At 41.7% G+C, this 27,672-nt stretch overlaps 1 protein-coding gene across 2 annotated transcripts in view; it reads right to left on the reverse strand.

Annotated features, from left to right (window-relative positions):
- Window positions 1–27,672, reverse strand: part of KCTD5 (potassium channel tetramerization domain containing 5) — a 192,128-nt gene that overhangs the window by 47,547 nt on the left and 116,909 nt on the right. Inside the window, exons 5-6 of one of the 2 annotated variants that reach the window (XM_078664940.1) lie at window positions 26,420–26,536; window positions 13,887–14,012 (exon numbers count right to left, since the gene is read on the reverse strand). In XM_078664940.1, the coding sequence (XP_078521066.1) occupies window positions 13,887–14,012; window positions 26,420–26,536 (243 nt within the window). The remainder of the gene's footprint in view (window positions 1–13,886; window positions 14,013–26,419; window positions 26,537–27,672) is intronic. The other variant, XM_078664941.1, reaches the window with a different exon arrangement.

Below are 27,672 nucleotides of genomic sequence, written 5' to 3' on the forward strand. Positions count from 1 at the left end.
TATTGAGGCGTGTCTGCTGCCCCTCACTGCGGAGCCATTTTAGAGTCCCGAAACATCCGCTGCGGGGCGTGACACAGCGTTTTGCTTCCACCGCTGGACCTCTGGCATTGGGACTCTGTGCCAGCAACGTCTCCTGATCGGACACAGAATAAATCACGGACCTGGGTGCTGACCTCACCTGCCCTATCACGGGCGCACCCTCGATATAATATTGGCCGTTTGCGCTCCTACCATTACACTGGCCGGTTGCTCAACTGTGATAGTGGGTGCTCCCTCGCTGGTCCTGGACTCCCCTTTACTGTCCGAGGTCATCGGTCTCTGCCAAGTTGCGGACTCACCGCTGCCTATCACCCCCCAGCTTGCAGCATGGGGAAAAGAGAACCAAACCAACGAAAACTCAGTTTCAATAAAGCCTCCCTCCTCACCACTGACGCCTAGCTCCTCCATGGGCGCTATGGAGTCTACTGAACGGGATGACGCGACTTCTTTGGTCACCGCCATGATGAGTGAGATGAGGGCCGGTTTCAAGTCGCTGGACAGCAGATTAGACAGCCTCGAACAGAAACTGGCTGACATGGGGTCTAAGGTGCAGGCCCACGACCGACGGTTGGATGTGGTGGAGTCCAGAGTCTCGGACATAGAAGACAGCGCATCAAAATCGTTGAAGCGGCTTGAAAGTGCCGAAAAATCCTCAAAGAAGTTGCCATCAAGAATGAGAACCTTGAAGCGCGTAGCAGACGCAACAATATCCGCACCCTTGGCGTGGCAGAGACAACATCAACTGGACGCATGGACATCTCCGTGGAAAAATTACTCCTTGACCTGTTCGGCAGGGAGGTGTTCACACAGGGGTTTGTAGTGGAGCGAGCCCATAGGTCTTTGGGTCCCCGTCCTCTCCCTGGCCTCCCTCCACGGCCCATCATTGCAAGACTCATGAATTTCCGTGACCGCGATGCCGCTCTTCGAGCTGCGTGTGAGAAGGGGGAGATCCAGTGGCAGGGCAGCACCTTGTCTTTTTCCAGACTTCAACTTTATGGTCCAGGAGGCGCAACGTAAGTACAATGGTGTTAGGGCTACCCTGCGGAACCTGGCCCTTAAGTATGGTATGCTCTATCCTGCACGACAAAGTGGAAGTTGCCGGCAGATTCTGCATTTTCGACACCCCTGCGGAGGCGCAGGAGTTTTGCCAGAACTATAAAAAACATGGGTCAAATGCGGCGGCTGCCTTCGGTTCGCTTTCTCCGGTACATGGCGATTCACAGAACAGTGTGAAACTCTTCACTGACCCGGGAACTGGCTGACAATCCATTATTTCATATCCTTTTACTTTTTGCTGTGTTGCATGATTATGTACAGTATTGGTCCATTCGTATCTTGTCATTCCGGTCTGCCTGACCGACGAGGCGTTGCTGCCCCCCATGGCGGATGCCATTGCTCTTTTGTTTTTTGTGGGTTTCATCGAAATTCTTTCTTGCTTTCCCAATTGGTTAGTGTTATGCATATCATTATGTTTTGCTAAAAGATTGCAATGGGTTTGCCTCTTGGGGGCTGACAAGAGGTTGGGTGGCGGGTGGGTTGTGTTTAGTTTTTTCTCTTTCACGATTGTTACATCGTTTATCGTGCTTTTGTGTTGAGATGGAGTAGCACACAGTTCAGATTATCTTTGATATTGTTCATCACATGGCCAAGTTAGGCCTTCAGCTCGGGTCATCCGGGCTTTCGTCGATGTCCTGGAACGTTCGAGGGCTAAACAATACTAAGAAGCGTAAGCAAGTCTTCAACTATATCACTAGACACAATGTTGACATCGCCTTTTTACAAGAGAGCCATTTGTCCCCCTCTGACTCCTCTCAGGTCGCCAGAAGCTGGGGTGCTCATCGTTTTTTTTCTCATTATAGTAGATACTCAAGAGGAGTAGCCATAATTATACATAAACGAGTGCCATTTGCTCTTTCCAATAGTATCATTGACAAAGAGGGACGATATCTGATAGTCACGGGAGCCCTTATGGGACACAAGATCACATTAGTCGGTATCTACGGCCCCAATACAGGTGCACCTCTTTACGCTCGATCCTGGATTGTTGGAGGAGACTTTAATTTATTGATGAATCCCACTAGGGACAGTACGTCTTCCACCCCCGACACTAAAGCTAGATCGCGCCTAGTCCTGATTGACATATGCACGCACTTCTCTTTAATTGACAGAGGCAAGGCTCCACCCACAACTTCCTGACTATACACACCACTCGGGGTTTCACAATACCTGGACCAGAATTGATTATTGGCTCCTCTCCCCTGGGGTTGCTGGTTGGGTTGAGAATCTTCTCACGTCCCGCGCACGCTGTCGGACCACTCTCCAATAGTTCTCAAATTGAAGGTCCATAGATTGGATGGATATGAGAGGTAGTGGCGATTTCCCGGGGGAGCACTGACTGGCCCCGTTTTTGCTGAGGAAATACAACAAGCCATTGAGGAATATTTCGATCTCAATACTGGGTCTGTGGATTCTTGGGCAGTTCTTTGGGAAGGGTTCAAGGCCACCATTTGCGGTGTCTGCATTTCCAAACATGTTGGTGTTTTAAGAGACATTCGCTCCACACTGTCTCGCGTTGAAAAGGACATTGCTGCACTAGATAGAGAGCTATTACGGAATCCCTCCGGTGAAAAAGAAGACGAGGCAGACCGGGAACTGCAGTTTCTGACCAAACAATGCACGGCACGGCGGTATGGGGAAGGTGACAGACCCGGTAGACTATTGGCGCAGTTGCTTCACCCCCCCTTATAACTAGTCTTACATCAGAGATAGTGGGTCCACAGGGTGAGCTACTTCATTCCACGCCAGTGATCTGCAACACCTTTTTGTCCTATTATAAAACCTTATACACATCCACATTGTGGGAGGACCGGGGGGGGGGGGGGGGGATCGGGGTAACGACCTCAACGAGAATGCTATGGTCTATCTGGAAAAACACATGCAGGAATTTCTAGCCACACCCATCACTCAGGACAGCATAGTTGAAGCAATTGAGGCATTGAGGGGTTCCTCGGCGCCGGACCTGGGCGGCTTTTCGGCCGACTTCTACAAGGCTTATAAAGAGGTCTTAGTCCCACGCTTAGTGGAAGTATATGCTGAGGCACTTGAGACGGACTGTCTGCCACCCACGTTCAGAGAGGCGGTCATCATTCTCCTTCCAAAACCAGACAGGGACGCCACATTATGCCGCTCGTACAGACCTCTCTCTTTATTGAACCTCGACTATAAGATTCTGGCTAAGGTTATTGCCATTCGGCTCTCATTGCTGATGGAATCTATCATATCCCCTGCACAGTCTGGATTTGTCCCACATCGCTCCACTTCTCTGAATCCGAGGACCCGGTTTTCTGTTTTACATTGAATAGACCCATCCACGCCGGTCGCTGCGATCCTTCGACGCTGAGAAAGTGTTGGACTCCCTGGAGTGGCCCTTCTTCCTGTCCATCATGGGACGCATGGTCATGCCGGACTGCTTTGTCTCTACAGTGGCACTACTATACACTGCACCTATGCCCAGACTGTGCCTTAACGGCACCATCACTGAGCAGTTCTCCTTATCACGTGGCACAAGTCAGGGATGCCCCTTATCCCCGCTACGCTTTATCCTGGCGATGGACCCTTTGGTCCGGAATTTAAGAAAAGCATCTACACCGGGGGATCCAGTTCCGCACCGGTCCTCTGTTGATATATTTGTATGCGGATGACACGATCTTATATGTCAGGATGCCTCACATTAATCTTGAACCTCTTATTTTGGAAATAACTCGCTTCACCGAATTTTCTGGTCTTCGCATCAATTGGCACAAATCAGTTATCTTTCCGCTCACCCAGAGCAACACAGTATGGAATTGCTCTTTCCCTCTTGAGTGGAACCGCGACTCAGTCAAATATTTGGGGGTCCATATCCATTTGGACACCACAGCCATCATTAGACTAAATTATGGTGGCGCCTCCCTCTCTCTATGGCCGGACGAATTGCCATCATTAAAATGGTTGTACTTCCTCGCTTTTTATATCTTTTCAACAACATCCCAATTCCTCTCACCAAGGCTTTTTTCCCCCCCAACTGCGTTCCTTGTTATTGCGATTAATCTGGGGGGACAAAAATCCGCGTGCCACCTGGCGGGTGTTGACTCTCCCATATGAACGAGGCGGCTTTGGTGTTCCTGATTTTTATCTTTATTTTTTTGTTGCACAATGTTCATATGCACATACTTGGTTTCATCCTGATGCCCGTATTTTGTATTTGAAACCTGAAGCAGATTTGGTCCTTCCTGGACTCCTGTCCACTGTTCTTCCTAAGGGCTTCCCACGGGACCCGCTGGATATACAGACTGTCGTCAACCTGTTGGGCCTGGGATAGATTGCGCATACTTCTTGGTCTGGACCAACTGTATTCTCCGGCCCTTCCTTTGCCCAATGCTTCTTGGCTCCCGATCACCGGGGAAGCAGTAGTCAAACACACATTGGTCAAATTCCACATCCACACCATTGGCGATCTCTTTCCTGAGGGTCATGCTTTCTCTACGACTGAAGATAATCGTTTCATTGACTGCTCGTTCATGGACTCCTTTGTCTTGACTAGATTACCATCCATGTTGAGGGCTTTGTTTCCTACATTTCCACTTGCTCCGGAGGCTGCTCCCCCAATTACACTCCTCATCCAACACCAATCGGGTACACACCTAGTTTCTAAATTATACAGAATGTGCAGTGCTTCAACTCCCGCCCTAGACGCCAAGGTACGTGCTGCGTGGGAGGGAGATCTAGGGAAATCCATCTCCGACGATCAAAGGGTACAATGCTGCAGAGCTACGAAGGAAGTTTCCCTAAACAGTAGACACAAACTCATCCACTTTAAATTCAACCGCAGGCTATATCACACCCCAGCACGTTCACACAAAATAGATCCTAATCCTCACCACCAATGCCCCAGGTGCAAGGCCCCCTAAGCAGATTTCGTCCACCTCTCTTGGACCTGCCCCCTGTTACATGATTATTGGTCTCAGGTACACCACACTTTCAGTGACATGTTAGGCTTGAATCTGATCCCCACTCCAGAAATAGCGTTGCTGGGATATGTTTCCAACTTCCCACGCACTGTTCGAAAACTTGCAGCACTGGGATTCCTGCCGGCAAAGAGGGAGGTTGCGCTACTCTGGTGTGATAGACGGCCTCCGAGATTGAAGTCCTGGCTCAGAAGTATGGCTATTTGCAATACTAATTGCGAGGAATACTTGACACAGGTGCCAAGTCCGTCCCGTCCTATTGATATTTGGGGACCATACCGCTCCTACATTGCTAAGATCACTGCTGAACAACAATCTCAGCTAGACAGCCACATTGTCCCGGAGGGAGTGGGCTGAGGCGATGTATATTTCTATAACTATGCAGCTGTATTTTATTTGTTTGATTGAATTTTCCTTGGTTCCATGGGACCCCACAAATTGCTCTGTTGATACGTGTGAGATGTCATACCAGCGTGACTGTGTACGCCATTGTTGTGCTGCTTTCGTTTTTCCCACCTTCCCATGCTGTATTTATGTTCTACTTGTAATTCCAATGGTAAGAATCACGAACTCTCAGTGCCTGAACGCCACAATGTATTTTATTATGTGTTATGTGCACATGCTCTTCTCCTCCGGCATTCTTTATATGCAATAACGTGTAACAAAAGATACATAATTGTTTTATTATTTGGAAAATGATAAAGTTAAAAAAAAACTATGAAATAAGAGCGTTGAATAGATATTTACACGGCAACTGGTGGCCTTGAAGCTGTGGGATTTTATTTAAACCTTCTGACTAATCCCAGTTCACAGAATTATAAAAAGGTACCCTTTTTGCCCCTTTACCCCCCTCCATAACTGGAGGGAGACTTTGAACAGAACCACCTATAGTGTAAGTGCCACATACTGAACCATGGTAAGGGAAAAATCCTTGCCACCCTTTTCCCTCACACAAGATGTATACCTCACTATCCAATGATTACTAAAAAAAAAAGTAGACTGGGAAAAATGTACCATAAGGCAATGACTTTGGGATGTGGAAGAGGAAGAGAAGACTGGTAGGAAGAAGTGCATGTGGAGATTTACACAGCCACTACAATGCTGCTCCTACCTGGCCCACCATCGCCTCCAGCCAAGTAAGAAACATTGTCAAGCTTACATTCCTCCCATCTACAGCCTGTCAAAAATACACAAGCTCCCAAATCCTTCGAATTTAGATGCCTACATACTACTAACATTACACAAGAAGGAGCAGAACGGCAAATACAGATATTCAAAGATTTAAAAGGATGGAATGTCAATGTAGGTGCCTAGGACTTCCACCACAACCAAGGACCATTCACACCCCTTTGCTCGACTTTTAAATCTAAGATGATATCCTTTACTTACAGATAGAGATGCCTCATTCCCTGGATTAACAGGTCCCATTGTTTCCGCAAAATAAACAAGATACCTGGCAGTTGCCACCCCAGTGATCAAGAAGGGACTACTGATGCTAGACTGCAAAGTCTAGAGCCTTTTCCGATAAATGGCCTGTGAACTCTGCTATAACATGGGCATGAGCAATACTTACATTCTGCAAAATAATTCAAGGCATTTAGATTATCTATGGAGAGAACGTGCAGTACTCAGGTCGGTGGAATCTTAAACATTCTGGCAAAAAAAAGATTTGCCTTTTGTTCCATTTTCTGGAACTTTACATCATCTTGCAATCATAGCACTACTCGAACTTTGAAGGACAGAGGCACAGCAGAGCCAAAGGAGCAGCAATCAGTTTCAGTTATTCAATTTCAGTTAAAACAACTAGGTGTGCAGAGAAGCTATGCAAGGGCAGCACAAAAGAGTAAACAGGCAGTATTAAGTAGTATTCAGACTACAGAATAAACAAGAACTGTGCCAAAATTAAACTAGACAAAACTGTTCAACTGTGCATGAGCAATGCCCGCTCAGGAGAATACCCACAGCCACCTGTAGGGGTGTCTGAACAGTGTCACACCACTTGGCAAAAGAATGAAAGTTTTAAGAACTTCTAGTGGAAGCAGACTATGATGGGGACTTCTGTTAACGTGGGTGCTATGAATTAGGAAACAACCTTGACTGGAGAAATCGGGTAAGCACCCGCTGAAATAGTGGCACAGTAGAACATTCTTTGGCAAGCAAACTAAGTTGAGGCAACCTACATAAACGAGTCCCTCTAAATTTTGTGTTTTGGCTAACTGCAAAAATCAGCATGTTGATCAAGGTGTCTCTAGTGACAGAAAAGATATGGAAAGGTTTACCTGTAAAATGCACTTGTAATGCAGTAGATTTGCATTCTAGCAAACTCCTACCATCTTGTGATGGGTGTGGATGTTACATGTTTATTCGAGGAGGTTTCAGTAAGACTTGATCACTCCCTGAAACCCAAAATGCACCAAGACAAAGACTCCACCTCTGAATGACCCTCCCCAACCTAAATAAGAGGTGAAAGAAGTTATGTGGAGCTTTGTGAAGCAAAACTGTCGGAGAATACTGGTGCACTGGAACTATGAGAATTGAAATGTCTGCTCGTGTTATGTCTGTTGGGGTGAAAACATGACATGAGCTCATATCAGGGGAGGTAGGATACACATGAATGTACAGCACTATAAACTGCAAAAGGATGGTATGACAATCTGAAGAGAAGTGCAGTCCCTCCAGTGGCGGCTTGAGAGCAGATGCCAAAATGTTTGGAACACGGTTTTAAGAAATTTTGCCAAATCTTCACTTCCTGACATGCATGAAAATTTACAAAGTAGGTTTTTGTAAACATACACATTGTTGACTAAGTTGCAGATTTACATGCCTGCCAGCAGGAAGATCTCCCCATGAAAGCCACAGAGGCTCCTTTTCTTTTTATTTTTTTTTAAACAAGCAGAGTGCTGCCTTGGCACAGCATATGCTCTCTGGAAGCATAACACCTTACAGTCCATTTTGTAAGGCTCTACTTGAAGAATGGTAACCTATTTGGGACTTGGCAAAATGCATGAAAAAGGTTGTTTTATGTACAGGTTGTGTGGTAAATGCAGTATATGATGCCCCTTCTGATACCTACCATGTGTAAGTCTTTTGCCGCAAGTGACTAAGGTTATGGAAAGAAAAATGGTAATTCAATGGTTTGATTCATGTGGAACAAGTAGACCGCGTTCAGTAAAAAGCAAGGTTAGTTCTCAGAACAACCAGACCCATGTAACTGCATGAAAGGTTTCTCCATGCACTGACTCTCCAGTATCGGATTACAATCAGTTAGGCCACTTTCCACAATTAACTTGAGTGGGCAAAAGTGTAATGGGTCAAATGACTGACCCATGAGCTGGATGAGAATCACAATGAGGGCCAACGAAGAGACAGGTGTTCTTGGTAGGATAACATTTGTGCCCCTTCATGAACACATGAACAGGAATTTAAATACAGTGTTGGCTTCAGTGCAGCATGCGTAGGAGTAAAACTTTTTTTTTCATCTCTAGGACACGGATAACACTGGCTGTAGCATACAGCTTTTTTTCTTTACTTTCAGCCATGTTGCAACATGGTCAAGAAACACTGGCAAAGCAAACAGATTTCACATAGGCGGGACCTATTGGCGTTGCCAATGCTTGCTATACCTAGACAATTATGTGTTTGTGCGTTTAGAAGGGAGACAATTTCCTCGAGTGTCAATAAAACTTAGGTTAATGTCTGCAGCTCTAGACTTCCTCTCTGTCTGTTTTCACTGAAGTTGAACTTCTGGAGGAAGATGGTTCTTCACCCAATTCCATGCGAGTGGTGGTACAAATTTCTTCTGTGAGGGAGACGTTGGTTTGGTGCATAGCACCATGTGCGCTGGCAGTGGGGAATTAAGTGATCAAAGTGCTCTCATAACTTCGTCATGAGAAGTGTTTTGCTTCTCCATGCCTGCTTCCATCTAGTGTCACGGGGTTTCTCGCCCTGCTCAAACATTTGAAATAAAGTTTGGGAAGAATGCTAATGGAGACACTGTCAAAACCAGTTTGTAAGCAGATAACCACTTTCTATCACTTGCTCTTTTCTCCTACCACCAAGCATGCTGGTCTTTGTCCTCCTTATTCTGCTTGTTGTGCCTTCCATTATGGAGCACTGCAGTCAGCATCTAGCATCTAAAAGTTACCTTGTACCCACCAAAACAAGTGGTAGCTTACAGGAAAACCACTTGTTTTTTAGTTCAGTATTGTTGCTCAGTCGCTCCCATATTTGATATCATCATGGTTAAAGAGAAGCGCCATGACTGCTACTCCCTAATCAAGCTTCACTGCTGCAGAGTTCAAATGGTATATCCATTGAATCAACCTCATACGCATGAAATACTGAGTCAGCATGTTTTGATTTGAATCTGATGCACATAGATTTAGCCTCATTCAAAAGGCAGGATTAAGCATGAAATCGCTTAGATTTACGAATTACTTCCCACTTAAAGCACATGCCATTTCATGCAAAAGTTTCAATTACTGTTGGCTGAAAAGTGCAAATGCAGAATCTTGGAGAGAATGTGGGGTACAGAGCAAAAAAATAATTATTCAAATGATCTTTTCGAAAACTATCAGTATAGGGTAATTCGACAAAAATTAAACAGTGAAGAAACCAGGAGGACAGAAGTCAGAGTGCAAAATAAAAAATTAAAAAAGTCACATCTCTCCATGTTACATGATGTGCTATTTAAGGGTTATGTTACATCCTTGAAAATGGAGAATAGGAGAAGCACCAGTGGGCTCCATGCAAGTCGGCCGAAAGCAAGAGCTCTCTGGAAGACAGCTTGACATTCTCTGGTCTTTAAATGCACAGCAAATTTGACGATGTAACCAGATTTACAGGCCTGCTTAACAGAAAGGGAGCATCTGAATACTGGTAAATAAGGTTTTTGTTGTACTTTGATCTCCTTTTCTTGCTGCTCAGCCTGTATGAATGTGTACTGGAATGTTAGAATGTTGATGTGAGAGCAGAATTTTGGTCTGCCTGGTTGTGAGAGAAAAAGACAGTTGGAGACTGAGGGTTGAGCAGCAAAGAACCTGCTCCTGGTGGGGCCTTGAATTAGACTTGAATATACCATCTTCCATCTCAGCTTGAATAAACCTCCACATGAAACTTACCTCTTGACTACGTCTGGAGTTCCTACCATTCATCTTTATAACATTTGCGACAATTTGGATAAAAAAAACCTGTGTGTACTGGCATCTGAGGTAAAGATATTTGAATTCATAACAAAAAAGTCGATGGTTTCCTTCTGAAATGAACCTTTTATCACCTACTTCAACCTGCTTCTACAAGGACTTAATGTCAAGAAATTCCAAGGAATCTGTTTCTTCAATGACCTTCCTGCATCTACAAGGTAACAAACTTTTACGTCTTTCATAAGCATACTGGCCAGCCCCACCAGTGACCAATTCATCTGTTGCCCTCTTCAGTAACCTGCCAGTCCCTGCTGTAATTGTTACCTCCATTATTCCAGTCCTTGCTGCAATTTTTATTCCTGTCTTCGTGAGGATTTCATTGCTGCCTGTTTACTGTATCTGCCTGCATGCCAGCACCTGCTTCTAATTACTACTTCCTGCTAAAGTTGAACTTTCTGCTACCTGCCTGTTGTGGAGGCCTCTCCTGCTTCTTGGGACATCAGTCCCCAACCTGCTACTTACAAATTTACTTTTGTGGCCTGGTGCGATGCCTTTCCACTACATGCCTGCCTGCGTTACCCGATGCCCACTGCAGTCTGCCTTTGTTGCCGTCCTCCTTGCAGTTAACTGTTGTGGATACTGCCGCATCTTGACTGAGGAGGAGCACGAGTCTGGCATTGCATCCGGCAGTTTCATTCTGATGCCGTCTTGCCTGCTATATATTTTTTTTGGTGTGATTGAGAGTGTTTCACCATGGTTCATAATTACAAACTGATGCGCTAAACCTGAGTGGGATCGTGGCAGTTTTGAGTTATTTCCTATTATGTTATAAATAGTTCTACTGCCATCGTTTCCCACACGTTCCTATCTTATGTGATCCGACGTGGGAGTGTTTCACTTTTCAAAGTCTATGTATTATTTTTGGGTCTGAGAACTAGTTTAACTGTCATCTACAGCCTTTCAAAACTTCAAGCACATTTTGGGATTGCGCGCTCTTACCTTCATTATACTGCTGCTGCCGCCTTTCATTTCTAGTCACGCCTGCAATCTTCGTGACGCTTCTAGCTCCCTCTGACGTCGCGTCTTCCTGCAGCGATAGAGCGCTAACATTTTGAGCCACCCGGTGCGCCGTCGCGCTGCGTGCCTCCATTTTGTCTGGCACAATCAGACCTTCTTGACCTTCAGTTGTGCTGCCAACCTCGTTTTCAAGATGTTGGTATTCTCCTCACCCGGTATGCCAAACACTAGCTATTCTTGCTGCATCCCAATGCTGAAGTGTTTACCAGCGTGTGTTCGGCATTTTCTTGCCAGTTTGTTGCATCAGAATTTTCATTATCATCGCATCGTAAGCATTTGGTATTCAATTATCCAGGTAACAACGCAATCTAGCAGTTATTTAACATTACTGCACTTCTTCCAGGGAATTCTTCATACTGTAGTATTTGCTCCATGTTGTCTTCGTGGGACATCTGTCCACTAAATCCATGGCAAGGTACTGTTCAATTTAGTTTGAGCATCAGCTGCACACTGACAACTTTATTTGTGTTATCTTATTGGCATCTTACCTAAAATGTAAAATATTACTATTTCTTTGCATTTGTATGATAAATTCAATTTGAGATTCTTATCTGAATACAGAATTTCCGCACTTGTGTTTAAAGTTATGCATAATTTTCGCACTTGTGCTTAAAGTGTTGCGCTTTTTATTTCTTTATAGTTCCTTGATATTTCTTGTGTTAGGATGTCGACTCCTATTCATACTTTTTTTTTTTACTCATGAGTTTTTACAGCAGTTCCTGTGCACGGATCTCTTGTTAATTGATATTCTTCTTAAATTATGCCAGGTTCTTTCCAACTAAGCGCAAAGTTTCCTTTCTGATATTTTCCTGGCGATTAAGGTTTATTTTTAATTCATGCTTGATTATTACTCCTTTCGGGTGTGGATTTCTTCACTCTTCCTCCTAACCCTTTTCTTTTCACCCTCCAGTGTTCTATGATACATGCATCCATTCCGGTCTGCCCAACTGGTGTGCCTTGCTGTATCTCGAACGGTTTTCTATATGCGTTCTCACGTCCTTTTATGCATTTTTTCCATTGTCTCGTCCAGTGAGAAAAGGGGATGGTGTCCCTTTCTTCTGTCCCTTTCATATTTGTAGTAGTTCATTTTTCTGACTGCAGTAGTTCTTTGTTTGTGTGTTTCTTCTTACTCTGATATTCTGTTCTGTTGAATGTTTGTATGTTTGACTTTCAATGCTTTCATTTCATACATCTTCATTTTTCTTTCTTCTGTTCTATGATACTTGATACTTGACATCAGTTCCATCTTGTTTCTATCACTCTATGCTGTGATTTTAACTAGGTGATCTTTATTTTCTTATCTCCATTCGTTTATTGCACATTTTCACTTGTATTGTACCTTTATTGTGCAAAGCTGTAATTATTAATGGTTTATTGTGTTCCCAAGGAAAGGGGATATGTTGTACTTGGATCTCCTTTCTTGCTGCTCAGCCTGTATGAATGTGTACTGGAATGTTAGAATGTTGATGTGAGAGCAGAATGTTGGTCTGCCTGGTTGTGAGAGAAAAAGACAGTTGGAGACTGAGGGCTGAGCAGCAAAGAATCTGCTCCTGGTGGGGCCTTGAATTAGACTTGAATATACCATCTTCCATCTCAGCTTGAATAAACCTCTACATCAAACTTACCTCTTAACTACGTCTGGAGTTCCTACCATTCATCTTTATAACAGTTTTAGCATGGGAAAAGGAAGTGAATCTTTAGAGCCTAAGCCAGTAATTGAGAAGCAAGAAAATGAGAGTTACAAACACCACAGCCAATGTCAAGCAACGAGAAGAATGCATTTCCAGGTAACATTTCTGAAATTCCAAGAGATCTTTCACATATCACACAGCTGCGCCGTCTGGTAAGCTGTGACCTAAAAACTGGGCAATTACCACGACATGTGTAATGTTTGCCTGCAAAGAGCCTTATGGACTCTTCTAGGGTCCTCACCTTTGTGAGAAGCTGTTCTTCAAGATATCTATTTGGTGTCCCAGAGGTGAAAATAAAACAGGTGTAAAACGGTGAAGTCCCAATCAGGCTAGGCTTTCATTTAGGAGAAGGGAGTTGCCTTCTAGATTTTTATGATTAAGGTTTTATTTAAAAAAAATAGCTGTTACAGAAGTAGACTGAAATATATGCTGTTTTCTAGATAAAAGAAAACACTATGCTCAGTCTGACATAAGAATGCTTAAGTTTGTAGTTTATCCCCTGCTTTACACACACAACCAACATTTAGAAAGGGATACAGAGGTTTATTTAACATAGATTACAAAGCAGATTGAAGATCTACATCGGGAGTCTCCAACTTTGGTCCGGGAGGACTGGACCAAGGTAGACTTTCAGCAAAATCAGTGGCTGTACAAATAACGGTCAACTAAATTGATTTTATGCAAATCTGGAGCGGACATCCTGTTAATCAGAATCAATTCACTATTAATTCCTAATCTAAACGCATGCACAATTCATTTGCTGATTAAGTGTTTCTATTATATTTCATTACCTATTGTCCCAAATATATGACCGTTCAATCAATGCAATTATGAAGTTAATTTTCTTAAGAGCCTGTGATGCAAGGCATTCATATAGCTAGGTTATAATAAAACCGTTGCTTACACCCAACTCCTCACACCAATAAACATACCTTTGCCTTTTCACTCGGTTCACTAGTTGTGCCATAGGGTGTGTTATGTAACTCCTTTGAGACAACACACAGAAACTCTGCCTGGTCTTCATTTCCGTAGTTGTAGGAGGAGCCAATACTAACGAGCTATAAAGAAAACATACATTCATGTTAAATCAAGGTATTTATATGCAATGTCGCGCAAAAAAAATGCCAATTTCAAATATTTTACATTTTCATAAATCCAGCATGTTACTTCCCAACAAAGTCTCCCACCAACGCGCAAAGGAGGGTGATATCTGTAATTAAGGACCGCACTACATTTCGTTTTAGGTATGTTGAGACAGGCAACAAAACCACATCGGTCAAAAGATTTAAAAAAAGATTTTAACAGTGTGCCTATTATTGTCACTTAAAACGTGCAGCAACAGTCAACAAAACTCTACAAATTTATCGCATGCGTTCATTTCCTTCAAGGCTGCAACATGGTGAATATATATATATATATATATAAACCATTTTACTGCAGAAACAAATGATCCAAAAGTGGATTATAACTGAATGTATGAATACATTTACACTGAACTGAGATGGGCTAATAAAACACACCAGCTATGATTACTACAGCAATTTAAAAAAAATAGGAATTAAAACATTTGCCCCATATCACAGGACTTGTAAAGTTTATTGGTTACGATGGAGCCCAAACCAAAACAGTAATGGCTTGTAAAATTCAAACAGTATAGGGCAACAGATTGAAGAGAAGCATTCCAAACAATTATACCAAACAAGCAGTACAACAATTAGGGCGTTAAAAGGGTCTGAATACAAGAGCCTTGGTCGCCCGTTAGGTGACCTTTAACTAAATAATAGCGGCAACCAACAGGCAGCTACAACAACTCTTCAGTCGTTATTTAACTAAATATAACCTAACATGCTTCAATAGTCTGAATTTGTGTAAAATTTGCTTTGCAAAAAAAAAAAACCTTTCCAACACAAGCATTTATAACTTAACCGCTTGAAATTTATTTTAGCAAAATACTACAGTTCTCTCAAATCTCAAAATCATAATGATTTAAACTCAAACTGGCTTGAATTTTAAACACCTGTTAAAGCTTTTTGTTTTAATATAAATTGCACTTTGGGAACAAAAAGTGGCGAGTACAGGCTCACCATGTCATATGAACTTCACCATTCAGCTAACTTAACAGCAGAGATCACAACATATTTAGTCCTGAGATAAAAACAGTATCCCTACATCAAATTAAAGCAGTGCAGCATACTATCACTCAGTCTCAAACATTATAAGAGGAGGTTCAAGAGGAGAGAAAACCCACTTGTGCACTCCAACATTGTACAGATGTGGACTTTAAGATCATAAAAAAAACCTGGCTACATGGAAGAAAAATATGTTATCCACTCGTCTGGAAGTGACATCCGACTAAGTTCTCTTTGAGGTGGTAAGAGGTTTTAGGGTACAGATGGTTTCTTCCAGGGCAATTATAATCTGGGCTGGCCAGAAAGACTAAGATCTTGATAGTGACATTGGTTTAAGAAACCTGCATGCCACGGACAATTGTTAGTCCGAAACAATTCCTGAACTCTAGTTCAACAAGAACAAAATTACCCTTTAAGACTTTTCGTCTACTACCCAAAATATATTCTTGAATACCCCACATCCAATTTGTGGCTCTAGCAAAAGTCACAATTAGCTGAAGTACAAAAAAAAATTCTACAAACTATGTACAAGATGAGGATGAGCTACAGCCAATGCTTAAACTTTACAGTTCTATAAAAGGTTTATCACAAGACCGACAACATGGGCATTGGATTGTTGTACAAGACAGATTAAGATTGGGATAAGAAAAGAGAAACACTATGAAATAAAGAAGATGCAAAGGTGACACTTATAGCATAAATTATGTTGATTTCAGGCCATAACTGTCAAAGGACCTTAAATGAGGTTAAATTTGAACGCCTCAAGGTTGGCTTGATTGCAATTCAGACAGTAATTGACCTAGCATAGGCCCCTTCTTAACGCAAAACCACCTACGAAAGGAATGAGCCTGGACACAGTATTCAAAAGGATGAGCATGTGGTACCAACATGGAGTTATGTTTCTAAATTGGGCAAAGAATTTTGGAGAAGCAGCAACTGAACAGCTCCAGCACTACACTGAAAGTCACAAGTAGACATGAGGGATGTTTGCTTTCGCCCGCTGCGGGCTTAAGTCCAGGATTATCTTCAGTCTCTAATGATCTAGTGAAGCAGTGTCACTTCTACAAGATTTCTGTATTTACCTCTTCAATCAGTGTTCATATGGTCAACCACAACATCCCAACATTTTACCATGAAAAGACCGTTATCTGAAGTAGGACTCTAAACATGAAAAAGTGGTTTCAAATTAATACAAATATGCTGTTCACTCCTAAACTGTGAAAGTAATTGCCTCACTTTGTAACGTATTACCGTTTAATATCTCCTCCTACAGACATTGATCATTTAACAAAATACCTATATCCTAGCTCTCAAAGAAGTCTGAACTGCCATTGATCTATACTTGTCACAGGATGCAATGAATCTCAATGCCTCAAGGGCCGGAAATATGCAGGTAAAAGGTGCTCCAGTGGAGCCCAAGATCTAGAGTACAGTTGATTGTGGCCCACGCCTTGCCACAATGCCAATAGTGAAGAAAGAATCCTCACAGACCATTATCTGCCATCGGGTTCTGTGGGATGGGGTACAACCAAAAAATGATTACACCTGAACCATGAAGGTTCTTTCGTACCTTCACACAAAGTTCTGTCATTGCTTATACTAGAAATGTTGTGAATACGGTTATGATAACATTACCCACTTGGGTCATCATGCACTTCACCAGTTGCGGCTTGCAAGATTCACCATCTAAGCCACAAGGACAATATGTCCCCACACACGTCGTTTTGCATGTTGCAGGGGCGCCAGCTGGTTGACTTCAAGGCTTTTTAATATTCAGACTTCAGTGAACCTTTCTTGAAAGGGAGGTTTCAACTTAGCCAATTTACAGCGCATGCATAGGGACAGTGAAATGGATTGCTCTTTAAATATGGCCCATTTTCAGAGAAACTCTCCAAGGGAAAATTCAAAACAATTCTTTCCCTATTCATCATGACAACTGGTGTTGATACCTTTCAGTATCTTAAAAAATAAACGGAAACATAAATAAATCCCCAAGTATCTAGAAAAAAGTTAATTTGATGTGATTATATAAACAGGAGAAAGTCAGAAATGTGGATTAGCACTATGCTTCCAGCTTAAGCACCCAGTGACTGAAAGTGAAAATGTTTTGTTTCACAATACCTTTTAAAATAACTCAGTTTCTGGATGTTTAATAAATTATAACTGGTAAAAAAACATCTGAATTACACCAACACGCGAGTTTAGACAAGTACCATATCTCCTTAAATGTAATCTACAAACGTGCATATGTTGAGCTCTAGAAAAAAAACTAAGATGCAACGAAAACATGCAATTCCCACAAGTGTCTTGTTTGTAATTTTTCTTAGCATGCCAGGGCATGCCAATCCCCAAAGAATACTCTGCTGCTCGCTTTGTTATTTATCACTGGGTTGATCTGGTTAAAAACTAAATTAATAACCGGCATAGCTAGCAATTATGTCTCTGATGGTGCTGCGATCTTGCACTGCTGAGATCCAGATGTTTTTGCAGCACAATTCGAGGACAACTAGAAACGGATAAGATGGGATGGCCTATTTATTCTGCCGATGTTTTAGTTTAACACCAAAGGCAATGCTTCCACACTCACTTCCTCAGATCTGTCAAGGACTTCTTAATTTCCCTACAGATTTTGGACTTTGCCTTCCAACGAAGCCAACAGATAGTGTGGTGAGGATGTGTCATATGCAGTCACAACTCTTTCTACATATAGTATGTTCCTCAACTTCCTACACACAAGCTACAATGCCACCATCTTCCTGACCGCCACAGACCTATATTTACCTTCAAGGTACTTATAAAAGAGGGATATATCAAGCCAACCAACAACTCACGGCCAACAGGGACACTAAATCAGGAGTCGTCAACCTTTTGATTTCTACTGAATAATTATTGAAATCCGGGGACACTGGCCTAAGAAGCATTGTCAATGATTTGAACCCCAAAACAATACAGAAAAAAACATCCAAACGACAACATTTTATTTAATTTGCAAACCCAAATAAAAATTATTTTAAAAAAAATTTAATAAAAAGATTGGAGCTTCTCTAATTTCAATTGCAGTCACTCCTCGTAAACACTATGATGCACCTGCACTGCTGCCACAAATTAATCTGAGCATACCAATTTAAATCTTAGCCTCAAATTACAAATTCCTCAACATTTATAGTAAGTTTAAAAAAATGTTGTAAATTAAACTGCTTTATTTATATACACTATTAAGCCTGTTAATATTATAAAATTTTCAGTAGTCGTGGACACCCTGCGTAGGCTTTGCGGACCACCAGGGCTACCCGGGCCACAGGTTGGGAACCACTGCACAAAATGATTGCTTTTGGATTGATGCATCAATTCGATGACTTAACTTTTTTTGTTATTCTAGCTTTCAATTTCTTTGCTAATAAAAGGCCTAGCTATGTTGTGCATTACCGGATTTGTGATTAGGAGAAGACTTGTTGCCTTGAAAGTCAATATTCAAGAGTGTAGCTCCATGGCTAGCACCTGAGAGCACCTCAAATCTTTCATTGTTTACGTGAAGGAAAATACATTTTGCTGATTTCAAGAAACTGGGGTTACTAGCAGCATTAAGCATACCTGGAGGCAATTATTAAAATGTGTAGAAAAAAGTCAATTTGTCTCGGGAGAGGCCATTTTATGAGAAAATCGTATGCACAATTTTAACATACATTTTGTTAATGAATCACATCGAACCTGTATTGCGTGAAGAATTTTATGACACTGTACAGTACACGGTACCGCCTCGGAGCAAGAGGGCGGACCAAAGATGGCTAAGCGCACTGCATGATATAGGCACTGGGCAGCCGTCAAAAAGTAGGTAACCCTGCCTAAACTGGAAATGTGTTTCTCTGACCTCAAACAGATAGCGTAGTCACAGACTGTATAATCCCTTTGAGGGTAAAGAAATTTGAAAGATGACCAATTTCAACAGCCTAATACTATTTCACAGAACACATTCATAAGTGCATCTTCAAAGAGAACACGGCAATACATACCATTTGCTGCTGTATTAATATTTATGGATTTCATAATGTACAAAATGCTATATGAAAATTCAAAAAGTAAAAATAGATTCATTAGTCAAGCCGCCTAACCAGGCGCATGTTACTAACCTGCAAGATAATTTGTGTAGTACCCGCATGTCACAGAACAGGAAGGATCGGTGAGGAATCTGGAGCCAAATAGTCTCTACCAGATAGAGTGTTTTCGAAGGAAAGTAATTTGTTATACTGACAAAATTTGACAGTGGCTGGGGGGGGGGGGGGTGTTTACGACAGACTGGAAGCGGACAAATGGGTGGGAGGGAGGGGGGGCGACAGCGGCCGAAAGGGGGAGCAGCTGGCCGACCGACAGCGGCGGCCGAAAGGAGGGCGCAGCCGGCCGAAAGGGGGGCGCCGCCGAAAGGGGGGCGCCGACGACCGAAAGGGGGGCGCCGCCGACCGAAAGGGGGCACGGCCGTAAAGAGCGAATTGCAACTAACACAAAAGGCCATGGTTAAGAAGACGTGCCGTGCATTTGGACATGGTCATATCTTTTAAATAAAGCACTGAGGAAAGCTATTTGCTGAATCGCGTCTGCTATGAATTAAAAGATTACTAGTCCCCACGAGTGCCTTAGCCTGCATAATTGCTTGCAAGCGTCGGAGTATTATACACACACACACACACACACACACACACACAGCTCCAAAGTGCACCTCCCAGCCGGGGCACTCTCAGGCGGGTGTCCGATCGCGACGGTGTTGAGGCGAAAATTCTCAGTGCTGCAAATTCCGTTGCTTTAAAAACAGAAATGCAGGCACACAGGAGGTAACCATTGACGCTGTTTATTCGGCAAATCGTACGGTAAACAAACACGTTTCGGAATTAATCCTTCATCAGTGTTAAATCTCATTACCGTGAGGCGCATTTTAAACTTGATCGCGTCACCAAGGTAACAGTGATGACTGCCTCTCAGACATGCTCTGTCTCGATCTATCTAGCTAATTAATTTTTTTGCACAGTTTTATATAGCGCAAACTTTACCAGAATCGGGTATAAGAGTGCTTTACATAGCACCAGTTGCATTACATGAGGACACATTTATTTTTGTTAGGCACAGTGAGATCAAGTGATTTGCACAGAATCACAGGATGTTTGTTCAGCGCCATTGCGAAGACTCAAACCCAGTTCCCCAGATTCAAGGTCGGACGCCCTAGCCGTTAGGCCAACTCCTCAAGTATGAATTCTGAAAAACTTCCAAAGACAATAGACATTGGTCTTCAATCTATCCATTCAGCACAATTACTCCTGACAGCCAGGCGAAACCTTAAGAATCTGGATTTATCAAGCTAAAAGTTACACAACAAAAAAAAAACGCTATCACGCCCTTAACTTAGGACACTGGCATACAGTATTCAAACTGTTATGTCATTTCTGTGTATAGAACAGCCACCTCAGACATAGGTTTGTTTCATGGTGTGCAGAAAATACATGTGACCATAGAAGACCAAGCCGCATACTAAATTTAATGTTAATCTAAAGAGAAAATAAACCTCAATAATAGTTTTGCTTCTTGATAACGGTGCAAGAGACAACATGCTTCAGCATTCCAACTCCACTTTAAACTGTGACCCAGTAATTAGAAATTCATGATAAACTGAACGCAAAAAAAAGCAGCAGCATCTAACAGAAGCATGTCAAATCTATTTCAGAAAATGGGAGCCTCTGAAGAGCTGTTACTAACATATGCCCAGTTTGAGGAGCGTTCTAAATGTAAAACGCATAAAACAGGTTGGGTTGATCTAAAAGTAGGAAATCAAGATTAACAGAGAAAGTAACAACGTTATTGCCGGGAAATGGCTTAGTTTACTCTTTTGGTCAATAAAGGAAACCAGAAAGGCCATCCTGGCACAGTAGGTCAAGGAGGTAGCCCTCAGAGTTATTGTGAGCAATGAACAGGATTACTTCCTGAAAACAAGAGCCGAGAGTCAGACAGATACAAAGTTCCACTTCGTATGGACACTCACTTCTTGAGTATCAGTTTGCTTCGGTGTATAATATTAGATTTATTTTAAACAAACAAATTAAAAATGACAAGAATTGGAAGCCATTGGCATAGTATGCCAGGGGCTTCTCTCCTAAATGCACTGATGACTACTTATAGGGGGTGGAAACCTGAAATAGTGCTCAATAAAATGGCTGCATCAGGATTTGCAGACGTAATGAGTGTTGGGAATCTGTGGAGAAACACAAGATGAATTTATCTTCCGGCACATAGGAAAAGCTTACACTCATCAATGCCACTTCGGAAAAGTATGCGCTAAACCAAAAGGTGCTTTGTAGCAACCAGTCGGTTATAGAATTATGTAGAGGTTCATGTTAACATGGTGCAATAAATTGCATTTGTCAAAGTGCCTCAGTCCTTCCCCTGTTCAAAGCAGCTATCAATTCGATGTGATTTCACCATTACATCTGCTCATATACATACATCTCCACAGATAAGTCTGTCGATTGGACAATAATCAAAGAAAATCAGCAGCCTATCGACGAGACTGAAGACCCTTTTCAAAATTACAGCACCCATTCCCATCAGGTACAAATCTCCAAGGTACTCACAATTATGACAGAACACAACAGAAACTTGTGCCTATAAAGTCCACATCCTGTGATTTAAATCACTGCAGCACATATGAAAACAAGCGGCCATAAACACTAATGTAATGAACAAGCATTAGCAAAGCTAATGATCTGGCGCTGGCCACAAGTATTTTAGCAATTCTTGCTTTTTGTCGTGGTTTTTGCAAAAAGTTTTCTTCGAGAAGAGATTGGGCTCCCATTCAAAACTCCCCCAAACAGAATCTAAAGGTAAAAGTGTTTTTCTGGTCTAAAAACAGTACACATTACCATGGTACACCCAGAAAGGACAGGAACTATCTTGTGTGTGGATGTGCACCTTGTTAAAAGACAGCATGCTGTAACTCATCAAGTCAGTCAATGGCGGAAGAGGGATAACATTGCCCAAGATACATGCTATAGCGGTTGGAAGCAAAATGTGAATGACACACACACTAATGGATGAAGGGTGCCTGAAAACTCCTATAAGTAATTATGTTATACATACTTTTAGTGAAATCAAAAGGTATTGCCTAACAGACCTAAAAAAAAAAAGCTGTTGGTCTGGCACTGGCTGCTAACCTAGCCTTTGAGAAAGAAGGTAGGCAAGAAAAAAAAGCAAGGCAGACAGTAAGAAAGGCAAAAGGCAAAAAAGTAGTAAGGCAAAAAGGAAGGGAGGGAGGCAAAATAGGAATGAAGGTAAACAAGAAAAGAATGATAATGCAAGAAAAGGTAAAAAAAAGAAAGGTAAGAAAGAGGGGGAAATACAGTAAAACAAAGGAAAGAAAGCAGGGGAAAAGAAAAGGGAAATAAGGTAAAAAAGAAAGTAGCAAAAAAGAAAGCAGGGAGGAAAGAAAAGTAGAAAGGCAAAACAAAAGGAAATAAGGCAAAAATGAAAGCATAGAAAATAAGAAAGGACAAAAAAGTAAAGAATTAAAGACTGCAAAACAGAAAGGAAAGAAAAAGGTTGAAGTTAGAAAGTACAAAGGAAAGAAGGTAAAGGAAGGAAATGTAAAAAGAGAAGGAAAGGCAAAAAACTGAAGGAAATAAAAAGGAAAAAACAAAAGGAAAACAGAAGGAAAATAGCTAAGACCGCAAAAAATGAAAGTAAAGTAAAGGGAATTAATGCCAAAAATAAAGAAATGAAAGACGGAAAGGAAAAGGAAACAGAGGAAAGTAGGCAAAAAGAATCAAAAGGCAAAAGCAAAAGGAAGAATGAATAAAAAAATGAAGGTAGCAAGGTGAGAAAAAAAGGCAAAAAGAAAACAATAAGGAAATAGTAACAATTAAGGAAACCGACAAACGTTAAAGGAAAGGTAAAAAAAGAAAGGGGAACGAAGTAAGGAAAGGCAAAAAGAAAAAAGGACACAAATGCAAGAAAGGAAACGATGGAAAGAAAATAAAGAAGAAAAGATTGAAAGAAGGAAGGAAAGGGTTCACACAGAAATATTTTAAACAAACCCAAATTACCGCAAACTATATTCAAATAAAACGGTTAAAAGTGAGCTGCAACTTAAACACCATGAAGTTTGTTTTTCCTATGCAAAGCTGATCAAAGAACCATTGGTGAGACAGTCCAGGAAAACAATATGGTATGCTGTGAAATAGCCCCTGTCCACTACAAACAATTTACAACAGCATTAGAAGGAGACAGGAACTGAAAGTTGTAATGTGCCCTGTGCTCACTTCAAATGCATTCTCCCATCACATCAGGCAATACTGGCACTAAAGAGAACTCCTTGTGTGCGGGTGTGCAACTTGTGAGAAGCAAAATACAGTCACTCAAAGTGACTTTAACCAGCAATCATTGCCCAATGCTTTGTACTGTACGGGCGGAAGCAAAATGGGAATGACTGACCCATGGGTGAAGAGAGGTGACTGAAAGCCCCTTAAAGTATATTATACATATTATTCTCGTAAAATAAACAGGTCTTGGCTACATGGGACTGGCTGATGGTTGTATGACCAATCATTGATTTTTTTATAGGTCATTGTGAGTGCTGAGTGATGGGGGAGGTGTCAGCCTTTGTGCCAAAACACATTCCAGATAAAACAGGTTAATAAGAAGTAGACCATGAACAACATGTACAATTTGAGTAAGCTTAGTGCTCATAGGAGAAGGAAACAGGACTGGCTTGGGAATAACAAGGTATGGTCACTGCCTACAGGTGTAATAGCATTAATAGTACAGTATTCGTACAACACTGCCATGCAAGCTTCCATTCATGACTAGCTATTGACGTGGAACTCATTCTAACATTTGTACGGCCTCCCAACGATCAGATCGGTTTCCTTCTCACCCTGATTTAGAGAATTTCATTACAGATTAGAGTCTAGTATAGTTTGAGCTCTCACAAACCGTACGCAAAAACACTTGATGGTTTTTTTTGTTTAAAATATTTTATTGAACAAGGCAGAGTAAGTAATCAGTTGGCAGTCATGAAATACAAAAATAGCACTTTATGTTTTTTGTGGATGGATGCGTTAAGAGTTTAATTTAGAGAACATGCTGCATAATGGACAACATTTATGGGTAAGTTTGAAAGCTGCTGTAGGTACTGTGTTGACAGTCACATTTCTGGCATGTGCATGTCTATCTGATCATCCCCTTCCTACCTTGATGGCATAATAATGCTCTAGACCCTCCTATAGGCCTGTAAACCTCTACTTTTGTTTAAATATTGTCTTGTGATTAACTGGGGGCTCGTTAGTACAGAATGTTAATTCAGGCTCACAAACGAATTTTAGAAAATGCAGTTTTGATCAAGTCACTTTACTACATTACACTGCCTTTAACTGCCTAAATGGGTCTCCGGTGACCAAGGCATTCAAATGCTGAAAACATCAGTAGCAAGTGATATTTTTAATTAAATAAAATGGGTATACACCTCTGTACTGCACTACATCTTAGTTACATCAAATTGTAATTTCCTCATACTAGGCATAGACCTAAATAGGATGAAATGTAAAGTGTGAAAACACTCAAGACAGTACCACATGATGGTGGTTATTATCCTGCCACAAACTCCGCTCTGCCTCCAAAGACACCTTAAATGCAATGCTGTGGCAAGACATACAAAGCAGGGATGAATCTCAGGCACGCTCCTACTTGAAGGCAGCTTTGGGGGTTGTCAAGGCAACTGCACTTTGGGACATGCAACTGGGGCACAACCCTTTTAAAAAAGTGGTTTGGAAAAACGTAAAAACTCTCTAATAGAGGACAAGGCCGCTTTTGCAAAAAGAAACCATGCGTGGATGACATTAAACACGTATAAATCCCTGACACCACAACTTTACTTCAGCCAGGGCTATCCAAAAATCACAAAACTGAAGTTTTTGAAATATAGATTAGGGATCCTGCCCAGCAGACAGCATCAACCACCATGGCTCAGGAGCAATCGCCATGAAGTCTGTCCGCTCTGCAATCTAGCAACCGGAGACATACTCCACATGACCTGTCTCTGAAGAGCTCCGACAAGTCCACCGACAGTTAATAGACCAGTTCAAGCAGATAGGGACCAGCACGCGAAGGCAGGCTGTGCTTGCATGCTTGAACCCTGTAAATACAAAACTGAACTGTAGATACGTCAAGTTTCTGACTACGATAGAGCAAAGACTGCAAAACCTACAACTGGCGGCAACTTTTGGCTCTGGCACCTAATGGACGAACTTTGGGCTACAAAAGCCTAGCCCGCCCCGGCTCAGGGAATACTGCTCGACAACTACCCTCGGTCCCTCACCGCATGGTCTTTGATAAGGACGATTATACAGACTACATTCTTTTATCACATTCTAAGAAATTGTTTTAAATGCATCGATTGTACTGGTTTTAATTAACTATACATAATAAAAATGTACTTACTTACATGATGGTGATAGTTAAGGGGAAAAAGAATCCAGTTTCTTGACTATTTAAAGACATGCTAAATAAAATAGCAGCAGTCCACTACAGTGGTGACAGAAGTTGTAAGTGCACGAGAAGTTAACCCCTACTATGCACTGAAATTTAACAAAATACGTTTCATCAGTGATGGTCCCAAAATGCATTTTGTGGACCATATGAAAGACCTAGTGAATTTATAGCCTGCCTTTGGTTTCCCATTAGTATTTTTGTCACTCATTTGCTTGCTTTTTTTATTCAATGGCATGCCTTTCTCGTCTTACGTTTGCCCCTCCCCTCGGTCCGTAGCCCTTTGCCATCTTTTTATAGGCTGACTTGTGTCCTTTTACTGCTCACACTTAGTCAACTACTTTGTTTTCTTTCAGTACACTTTACTGGTAAGCGGTGTTTGCTGTATGAGATCGGTAAATTAAACAAAAAGTGCCCATTTCATCTTGTAGGCATGTGAATGCACTTTATTTTTAAAATTGGAGAGGGCCCAGCTATTTGGGTAGCTATCCCAAAACACTGAAAATAAACCAGGCATTGACAAGGCCAAAAAGGGAGGTGGCCACAACCAGCTTTCCTGCTTTGCCAATGATCGTTTCAGATGTACAACCCTCATTTGGAAATTCAGTAATGAACCACTTTAACAAGGTATATAATTCAGAACCAGCTAAATAAATCACTTAATATCAAAAAGCAACATAAAAATTGATGGCTTATAGTACAAATTTGGTGATATACCAGTGGTACAAAAATGAATGAAAAGCAGTGATGAAAGCAGGAATACAAGAAAGCCATGCATGGCAGTGTAAGAGGGAAGTGAATGGAAAAGTGGGACACACCTCACTGCTGCATTTCTGGAAACTCGTCTCCTCCCCTTTCACTTCCCTTGACACAATCAGCAGAAACTCTGACTGGTGGTCTCGCCCGTAGCCATAGGGGGAACCTATACTGACAAGCTGCAACAACCAATCAGAGTAAGAGAAAAACAACAAACTTGTAATGCTAGTAATGAGAATAATCTACCATTAAAATAACAGATGGTGAAAGTACCTATTAACAATATGGTCATTACATTTTTCATGAATTGGATAAACAAGTTACTTACCTAGATATGTGATTTATCCAAAGGGAGATGTGCATAGCCTGGCCTGACTCGTTTAGTTCCTAGAATGAAACTCCATGACTCGCGCACCAAGAACGAAATGTTCTCAGGAAAGACTCCATGGACCAAAAAAAAAAACAAAAAAAAAAGGACAATCGTAGAGATTGCGATTATCAGATTTGTTAATGGCAACCAGTCACTGGAAAAATGTACGCATCTGTTTAGCATCCCTTAAACTAAGAATTCACTGCAAACTCAAAACCCCTACCAGTAACCGGCTAAATTAGAAGGGGCTTATGCCCTAGTTTTGGATGAAATACTGTTACAACTGAATCAACCCAACTGGACATGTGAAAACTTAATTACATGAAATTACTTGAAATTTGCCATTATGCAATTCAGTTCACTCAGAAAATTAGCAGCACTAGGCTCTTACTGCAAGTAGTGCAGAATGCAGGAGGATATTATAACATCCACTGAATAACCATTACCCTCGTGTTGAAGCGATTTATATGGTAACTACCATCTATTTCAAGCTTAACAGGCCAAAAAGAGTCCTACAATGCAGTATCAGTGTTTATGGCACAACTTACCAAATGCTTTACCTTTTTTATAAACAATTTCCAAAAATAAATTTTGCAAGTGTTAGAGCTTTGATTTATTAGAAAATACTTAATTTAGATGTGTAATAGTTACCTAGACCACACCCTTCTGTGCTAAAAATCATTCACATTTATTGAAGAAAATAGTGTTTACTTTGCTTGTCCAAGCGTCCCATGTGCATGCGTTGCCATTTCAACAAGCATTTGCAATGCAATAGGTCTCCCATTTGTGAGTTTAAACTATTGGCATTGTCAATGGCAATTCCTTTCATTTATTTTAAAAACCAACACGTAAGTAAAAGGCGTTGCCATTTACAATGCCAACAGCTCATACTGTCGCAAATGCGAGACCTATTGCATTGCAAATACTAGTTTAGTTAGGGCATAG

This window comes from Lissotriton helveticus, chromosome 10 (genome assembly GCF_964261635.1).
Source record: "Lissotriton helveticus chromosome 10, aLisHel1.1, whole genome shotgun sequence".
In the NCBI taxonomy this organism is placed as follows: domain Eukaryota; kingdom Metazoa; phylum Chordata; class Amphibia; order Caudata; family Salamandridae; genus Lissotriton; species Lissotriton helveticus.